We start from the raw sequence: 10052 nt of genomic DNA on the forward strand, positions 1-10052 counted from the left end.
AAATTTCTTTAGTATTAAATTAACTCCAGTATGTCATATTGTTTATTATAGATAATGTAGATTAACTGATAATATAGAGGTACTTTGTTTTGATATTTTAAGATTTTGAGAATTACTATTTACGTGCAACTTCCCCGATTATATAATCTTCCGCCTAAAATTACCACATTAACTTTAAAATGATACTAAAGGAAGAAAAATGTATTTGTAATTGACAATGACATTTAATATTCCAGCGTAATAAAACGTTTTGTCCATTGCTGGAACGATTCCTCAATTAAATGTCGCAAATTTCGTTTAAGATTAAGCATAAGCATTAAGATTTATAAATAACGATAGCAGATCGTCTAAAAATTAATCACAAGCAAGACTTTGAGGAGATCAATGAACGTCGAGGGTATTTACAAAAGCCTGAGCTCAATAAGCGCATTATGTGTCATTACGCGCAACATTTTTTCAACCGTCTCATTGTCGCGTTGGTAATTTTCAATTACACACTATTGCGTATACGCGCCATGTACCTGCGACTTAAACACGCCTCGAGCGATCCGTTGAAACGAAGTCACGCGCACATTTATACACTTTACGAGTCATTAACGTCTCTCTATTTCACTTTTGTGTTTCAGCCGAGTGTTCTACGAGAAGTGGCGCGCGAGCGTCGACGGCAGCGACTACGAAAAAGAGAAAATGAGGTCGGATCTCCGTCGCGGTGCCATTTAACGGACTCCGTGGAAAAATGCATACCGAGTGGCAAAAGGTGAGTCCCTATGAGAGAATCCAGGCACGCGCGTGTGCGTGCGCGTCTGCGCGTGCGCGCGAACCTGTGCTATTAGTCGCCACGAGCGATGATCCGTGCTTTCTTTCGAGGAAGAAGAACGTCTCGAATCTGAGTGACGATTTGTCAGATCGAGATATGCTCGAGTTATTCTCGTTTAAAGGGAAATTGCCGAGGATGATGTTAGGAATCGCAAGTGCATCGTCCATCGACGATCCCCCATGATATTTGGGATATTTAAACAATGCTATTTTTTTTAACAGCCAATTATAATTGCCGAACTACATGAATTTACGAAGAATTATAATTGCGCCCACAAAATAATTAATTAAATTATATAAAAAGGATTATAACTATTCCAAAAGATTATTTTCAGGTGCTCTTGTGCAAATTTTTTATCTAATCTCATCTGTTTGGCTTAATAGCCTAAAAATACTTATTTTCACGCATCGTGCAACAAATACTGATTTGTAACTGTGCATGAAATCATAAATGAAATGACTTTATGCCAGATTGGATGAACGCGAAGAATCATCGTCACACAAATGTTTCAAAAATTACGGCATACTTTAAGGAGTATCATAAGTGATATATACGCAATCATGACGAGTTATACTTAGTAATACAATAATCATAACGAACATAATCGTACGCAGAGTCATGAAATCTTCATTAGATGTAATAATTAATTGTATTACCAACACACAGATAAATGTTACAATTTCCACTATCGTTCGATGAAATTATATTTAAAACTTATTATTATAAAATTATGTGCAAAGAATGTAAATTAAAAGCAATAGAACGTTTTCAATGTATTGGAAAGTCAAGTTTACATTTATTCGTAAGTGTGATCGTCTCCCTAAGATTAGATATAAAATTGAAATAATATTAAAACATCTTATTAAATAAAGTAATCACGTTGCATTAATTTACATACATTAATGCAAAATATCTATGGGCAATCGTATAATTAGCAATTTTTATTATTATAGGATACTTCTAAATAAATTTTTCAACAAATTTCGAATTTAATTGCTGCCGCTATTCTTTCTAATTCTAGCATTCTTTTATCGATAATCTTTCGATTCACTCTACAACGTTTAAAACGAAGAAAATAATCATCTCATTACATTATTCATGCAGCGAAAAATGCAATTATAAAAAGAAATATTTTCATTCTATAGATAGTAGCATGTAAATGTACTTTGTATTAAAAGTTGGTTTGCATTTGCTTTGGATCAGTAAGTGCGTTCACCAAAATATTGTGAATATAATGTTAAAATTATTTTTCGTTTTATATTAAAAATACGAGTAGGTGACAAGTTTGTTGTTTATATGGATGACACGTCTAGCGTGTACACATCAGGTTATAATCGCGCGATCTTGCGGCCGGCCAATATATTAATAAACTTTGCAATTTTATAAAAAATGTAAAATATCGGTGTATAATATTTCTCAAATGCCCTACAGAAACCACGCGAGCTTTCTGAAAATAAATGGAAATTGTGGATTTTACGAGTCCAGCGGGCGTCTAATTATTTATATAATGAATATCATCGCATACATGGAAATGAACGACTCTGCCTCACAATTCATAACACCCTTCGTGAAAAACAAAAAAATGAAAGATACAAACTATAAAAATCGCTCCTTGCTGCGGCATTAAGACGAGCAACAGTAATCATGCAAGTGTTATGAGCTAAGGAGTTTTGCTTTGTCCTTGGGGCAAAGAGGACCAGCGTCCTTCTTCTCGGGGTTCTAAAACTCGTGGGAATGAAAGTTTCGCGAAAATTCAATTCACCGGGCGGCATTCCACATGCCATTATCGACGTTATTACGACTCCACGGCGACGGTGACGGAGACGGCGACGGTCACATAGATGAGGGCTGCAAGACAACGGACGGTGACGATACTTTCACCGCGGACGTCGAGGTATTTGACCATGCGACACTGCTGCATCAATTACGCGCGTCGTTAACCGGTAACGGCACCTTCTTACGCTTCCCCATTTTCGTGCATGTCCGTGTAAGCCCGCGCGTGTGTGCGACCTTATAACCACGCGCGCGCACGGGAGAGGAGTCGATGATCCTCGAGTTGGCGAGCGAACGATTTCCTGTGCTGGAATTTCGACGCGGTTATGAAATTTCTCCATCCATCCATCTCCCTCTTTCTCTATCTCTATCTCTCTCTCACCCTCCTCTCTCCCTTCTCCTATATCTTCTTATCTTCCTCGCGCTCTCTCGCTCTCTCTCACTCTCTCTCTCTCTCTAGTTCCTCTCTCTAGTCTATCTATCTGTCTGTCTTTCACTTATAGAAGGAGAAATAAGCCACCGTAGCTACGAAGGATAGCAGCGTTAATGGAGATTTTTCGAATAGCTCCGTCGACTATGATAGGAACTTTTCTCAATTATTGGTGTATATTGGGTATTTAATTTTGTTAACGGAAGATGATGAGGATGAATGAATACGATCTCGTGATCGGTAAATAAATCGGGAATTAGAGTTCAACGGTAGTTTCTCGAATATTATGCGACCCGATGATTTCTGTGAGAGAAATCAATTTTTTAATCTTCAAAACTTAACGCTATGCTGGCAAATATTTTTTTCCTTTTTAACATATAAAAATTAAGGTAATTTAAAGTATAATTGCATAAGTCGTGATGATAATACAAAAAGATTCAGTATAGTTAATTAATGTCTATAAATTACTGCTTTACACCACTAATTAGATTTTTCCTTTGTTATTGTTATATAAAAAGAAGAAAAAAATAATAGATATATGTATTACCTATTTGTAATATTTTTTTGTGTATATAAATACATGATTATTTTACATGGCAGAAAATGAAAAATTTACATTACATAAAATAGCAAACTAATTTGAGACCGCAAAAATTTATGTCTTATTGTTTAACATCATACTTCAAGGATTTCATTTGGGATTGCACAAAATGCATAAAGGATCGTATTCCACCTTTAACATTATTTTTCTTTTTTTTTGTTACTAAAATCCACTTACTAACTGAAATTCAATACTTTTAGCCAATTTTATAAAATTATGCTTCATCTTGTAATAAACAACTTTTAAGTTAAAATAAAATAAATTGAATTAATATTAGTAATTCATGAAAAATCTATGTTTCATTACGATTTAATTATTATTCCACATTCAACGTTCAAATACAATATTCAACAATTAATAACGAGATCTTCGTTTGTCTTATAATTATGCATTTACTACTGGCATCTCATATAATATGACTATTTAAATTATTTATTTAACTTTTTACTTTTTTTACACGTTGCATTTATTTTCTATTTTCTATACATGGGAATCTTAACGTGTATCGGAATTTTTTTTTCCTTTTCAAGAGCAAAACCAGTTTCAGTGAATCGTAATGGGTAGATTTTTCAAATACTTAAAAACTTTCTTGATTATTAATTATAAAGTGTTTAAAAATGTGGAAAAAACTAATATAATATTTTATGGAATAATAATGAATTCTAATATAAATGATTATTAAAGTTTTATTTCCATGCATATAATTGAATATTTTTATATGCTATTAGCAGTTAACAAATTATTTAAATGTATACAAAAAAAAATTTTATTCTATACAATCATACCTGCTTATTTTATTTCCGTAAATTATTTTCGAAAATTAAAGTAAAACTTTTTTGAAAACGGGACCAAATAAATTTAGAAGCAAAAATCACGTTATAACATACATTTTAAAAACTTTTTATAAAATGCGAGTTTAAGATTAAAATGCATTTAACTTGTAATGTTTGCAATTATTCATTATACAATATTATGAATAACAGACAATAACAATAAAGTAAACAGCTTATAAAATCGGTAATAAAAAATGAATGGAATGAAAATGTTGAATACTATTTTTCATTTACTTATGTATATCATGACGTTCCTAATTTTTGAAGTTCTTAAACAACAAAGTATAATGACGTCTTTCTCTATGGATTAGTTAAGCTTTTGAAAGTCTTATTATTCCAATTATGATACATAATATTTGTATAAAACCCGTTTAAAACTATTATTTTAAAATTACATGTCATCATTATTAATCACACTTTTTTAAATTAAAAGGGTTAAAATTATTATGGGAGTCAGCATAAGCAGTTAAATCTACGTTGTATTATAGAATCAATAAAAATAATGAAGTAATGAAAAAGAAGGTTTAATGAATTTTCATCTATTAACTTCAAAGTAGAAATTCACTAAAGCACCAATTTTGCACATTAACGTGCAGTTTCGCAAGCCATCGACTCTTAGCCTTAATTACCCAAGTATATATTATTTCCCAATTCAAATCAGCTCAAACATTGCCATTTCAGCTGAAAATCAGTGGCTTTTCACTGATTGGCGGTTGCAGGCAATGAAATTAAGACAGTAAGTCTCGGTAAATTCGCCGCCGGTCTCTTACACAACGGACACTCGAAGTGAAACAAGGAAACAACCACCGCGAGCCCATGCCCGTGGCGACGTAAGAAAATTCCGGACGAAAGGTGCGCGCTATGAAAAAGGAAAAACGACGAGCGGCGCGAAAATGCGCAAGGAATTCACCACTTTCCAAAGAACCGCGGGGCTCAGCTGCTCGCGACCGCAGCCAAGCGCCAGGCGAATTCTTAGCGAACGCAATGCCGGATCTCGTAAGCCTCTCCCTCTTGCTTCTGCGCACGGTACGGCAGATGCCTGCATGTATCGCGGACTGCGTCATGCAGCCGAGGGACGAGGCTAGATGCGACTTCGGAACTTTTGGCTAATAATGCTAATTGTTGTATATCGCGGCAGGAGTATGAGTAATGGCGAATGTGTCAATCCCGGATCATGGGAGATGGAAGAGAGGGAAGCAGAGCGAGAGTGAGAGGAATCTTTATTTACAGTTAGCTTGTTTGCTACTGATTGTGAAATATGGTTGTTTTAATGAAGCGAGACGCTGATATTTAAGAGGGAGATGCACCATCAATGTCACAGGACTTTGGAAATTAATGTTGTTTGACGCGTGATATTTCGTATGCTATAATTTTATCTACGAATATCGATTATTATTATGTCGAGGAAGATGGAATTCTCGTGAGAGATAATCCATTGGTTATAGTCAGAAGAAAATTATAAAATGATAACGGATAAAGGAGAAATGTGTTATCACGTAATGTCGAGTTCTCTTAACCTAATGAACGTTACAACTTTGATAAAAATCAAAGTTTCCACTTAAAAAATATGCAAATGTACTATGAATACATTATTTTTTAGATAAAGTTTTAAAAAATGTAATAAAATTAATGCGCGCCATACTTTACTAATCTTTCCAAAATAATAAAATTAATATTCTACTTTTTTAAATACATTATAGCGTTATTCTATGCAGTCCCATGATTAATTTGAATGTGACACGTGGCACCGATAATTTTAAATAAATATGTTTTTTGGACCTTTCTAATTCTTTTAAGTAGCTTAAGGCTTTCAATTATTAATGCTATATATATATATATATATATATATATATATATATATATATATATATATATATATATTTTTTAAAAAAAAAATATAGATCTATATTATTTAATCAAATTGCAAAGATTTCGGTGTTTCGAGACATATTTCAAACACGCCATTATGCCAATACAATTACTCAATATAATTATGCAATTGTAATATACAATTTACCAAAAATTATTAATTTTTTATTATTTGATATTTTGTACTAAAAATATAATTTTTGGGAAAACCAAATTTTTCAACGCATTATAGTATCGAGGAGTGGAATGTCACTTATTTTACTTTTTCTCGAAATCTTTTATGTTAGTCACCTCATATATTATTTATAAAACCTGTATGAAAAACGCATGGAATTGAATGAAAATTTATTTTATCATCTCTAAATGCTGTTTTACATATTGCAAATAACTTTTGCAAAATAATTATATGAATTAAAATATTTCCACTAAATTTAAAAATACTTACTAGTTTTATTATGCAAGCAAATAATAAAATATAATAGAGTAAAATATAAATTTAATATAGCAATTTTAAAATTTTAATTGCTTAGTAATTTACATATTTTATATAATTATGATTTATATTCGTAATTCTTGTGACATTGTTGATATTATTAAAAATTACTTATTATAAGAACATTTAAATTTTACAATATGAACTCTAATGAAAATGATCTCTTTTAACATCAATATAAATAATCTAAGAATTAAAAATTTACCAAATAAAAACTAGATTGCCAAATTGAATTTAATACATTAAGTATTGAAACAGAAGTGAAATTTGTACAATCTAATTTTAATTTATCTATATTTGTCTATAGTTTTATTATATATGGAAATATATAATAAACATAATAAATAAATATATAATAATACATGGAAAGGTTCTTTCACTTGTGAAACTATTATAATATAATTCTATATATATACATATATTAATTTATTCAAAATAATTAGTTAGTCTACTATTACATTAAAAATATATTTCACTTAAATCATTCTTATAATTAAAAATAAACTGTGAAGTAAATAATTAATACTATTCAATATATATGTATATGTATACAAGTAATTTATATTAAATTATGTTAATATACGCAACAACTATAATAAGATTCGTCAATGTTTAATGTTGCATTTTTCCAGATGGATTTCGTATAGTTTGTAAAATAAAGTTACACTATTTTCATCTCACTCTCTATATATAATTAATATCTTAGATAAAGTTTGGTAATCGAATATTTATTATTACGGATTTCTCTGCGCACTAAATGGCAACGCTTGACGAAAATGGTGAAGGATAATTGAGCGAAAACCATTAAGCCAACGCGCTGCCTCGTTTGTAATATTACATCAGTATCTTATTGGCGTTCCTATCTCTTGTTCTCCTGCACATTTATACGTTATATGTTATGCGAGAAATTTGTAAAATGACGTTTCTAATAAAATACTTTAACTGGGTACCGTTTTCCTAGCGCCGTGTTAGAATAAGAATATTCAATGAAGAAAGCAACATTTTTCGAGAATGTTTATACCTTTCGAAAGATTTTACGGCGCACGTAATTGTCAAACTGTAGCTTATAGACGTACTGCAATTATTTATTTAGTTGATAGAAAGTGTGTTGGAAAATTCATAAAATTTATGTAAAACTATTTTCGTATATTTGTAGATCGTTAAATGAGCCGAAATTCATGGGATTCGCTAAATTAATAAATACGTCGTTTGCTTTCAAAGTATTTTTCGACGATCTTTGTACTTACTTATTCTCGTTAGTACTCACATTTCGTCTTGTTTCAAGAATTGCACGAATCAACGTGATGCATAGTGATGCGCCTCCTTTCCTCTCGCCCCTCCCAAAACGCCCTGCAATTAAACGAAAATGATACCTACGAGAGTATAATAAAAGTAGCAGGACCGTGGCCCGTCTTCGAACGTCACTTTTGCAAAAGTACACAAGAGCCGCGCGCGATACTACCATAAGACCAAGAATAAATACATCGTGGCTTCCGGTTCCGTAGGCGCAACTCGACTGTTCGAACGCGCGCTTCATAAATGTTAGATAGTCTGGACTATCGTTAGGAATCCAGACTTATGCTTACGTGGTAATAGGCATACTCAGGTGGAGGATGCCCATCGCATGCCCGTATTTAGCACGCGATTTATATAAGAGGCACGCTTGGTTCCACCCCAAAGCCCTCCGAACCCAGAGGCGTCTACCCGCTGATTTTCCAAGGCGTGGAAAGCGGGCGAGCGAACAAACGACTTTGGACCAAAGGCTCGTTTCGGACTCGCGGGCCGACCGACGAATCGCTGGCAAGTGCGTCAGGAAGTTTCGATCGATTCGAAAGTTTGGACACTCCCGTGCGCTTTATGATGATGGGACGCGACGGCCAATTAACTTCCTGGACACGATAATTATGAAACGAAACCGCGCGTCTTACGCCACTGACTCCACCGGCTATGTACGCTTCGAGGAGTAATTGTTGCGAGGCGAGTCGAAGAAGCAGTAGCGCATTGAGCATCCGAGCGATCGGTCATATTCGCGTACCTGTTATAATGTTGGCAAGAGAGGCGCGGTAGTTGCCAAAATGATGGGCATGGGCATTGGAACGACGTGGAAGGACCAGCAGAATCATAAAAATCGGCTCGAGAATTGTCAGGTTGCGTGGGTCTGTACGTTCGGTGAACCATGATTTGTGCGGTGTGGTTATTAATGGCATATGGCACTTTGGAAGGAGATAGATGAATCCGTGCACAACGAGCTGGCCGAATTACCAGTGAGAATAGTAATTGGATTAAGTCTTGTTACGGTCGTAGATGTAGGAGAGGATGAAGGAGAGAGAGAGAGAGAGAGAGAATTAAAAATGCATTTAATTTTACGCTTACCATTTACTATTTATTCGCCAGTGCAATCGATCGGGTGTTGTTGCAAGGATTGACAAATACTTCTAGGATATTGCGCAAGGCTGTATATACTGAGTGATGATCGATTGCATTATATGACAAACTCTGAGGATGGGAAAAAGTGAAGTAGTTACAATTGTAAATTAAAGAAGGTGTGAGAAGAGTGCAAATCCACTCTTTGTTCGCTTTATGCAAAGCAGATTACAGTCAAGCCGGGAGGGGTTTACCATTATTCCAAGTGACGGATGCAGCAAACACCACATCACGCTATTTTATTAATCCATCGACACAATAAAAGTTTTCCCATAACGAGTAAGGCTCCTCTTGTCTCCCCGCGCACCAAACCCACATCGCCAGTCTCACCCCCTCGAAACTCAACCCATCTCTCAATTTTCCATCCATTTCCGTTTAAGCCCCGTTCCAAGGCTCGCCGTCCTTCTTCCTGCGCCGCGAGTGGCTTTTCCTCCACCGCCACCACTATACTGGCGCATGCAGTTCGACTTGTGCTAGCGGGTCGTTAAAATTTTATCAGCGATGGCCCAGAATCTTCGAGAAGCAGCGGCATTTCAGCTTTTGGGCGCTGGCGGTACGCGGCTCTCCAGCCGCGGAGAATTACAGAGCGAGAAAGCGGAGCATTTCCGACGAAATCACGATAAGATAACCGGAACGCACAGCGCGCTTCCACCTCCCCTCCTCCACCTCCTTCGCCACATCACCCTCACCCTCCCTCCCATCCACCCCATCCAATCGTTTTTCCTGTGGCACGGGCTTTTGCGATAGTTTCCTTACACCCCAAACTAGTTCGCAGTCGCTGTCGTCTACGTCGCCCCCCCCCCCCCCACAGG

General features: G+C 34.9%; 1 protein-coding gene across 1 annotated transcript in view; it reads left to right on the plus strand.

Moving 5' to 3' along the window:
- Nucleotides 1-629: 629 nt before the first annotated feature.
- The window catches only part of Myo10A (unconventional myosin 10A), a 90815-nt gene continuing 81392 nt past the window's right edge, over nucleotides 630-10052 (plus strand). The window contains exon 1 of the mRNA XM_011499457.1: nucleotides 630-757. Within this exon, the coding sequence (XP_011497759.1) occupies nucleotides 737-757 (21 nt within the window). The 5' untranslated portion in view covers nucleotides 630-736. The remainder of the gene's footprint in view (nucleotides 758-10052) is intronic.

The sequence above is a fragment of the Ceratosolen solmsi genome, unplaced genomic scaffold (assembly GCF_000503995.2).
Source record: "Ceratosolen solmsi marchali unplaced genomic scaffold, CerSol_1.0 scaffold35, whole genome shotgun sequence".
Lineage (NCBI taxonomy): Eukaryota > Metazoa > Arthropoda > Insecta > Hymenoptera > Agaonidae > Ceratosolen > Ceratosolen solmsi.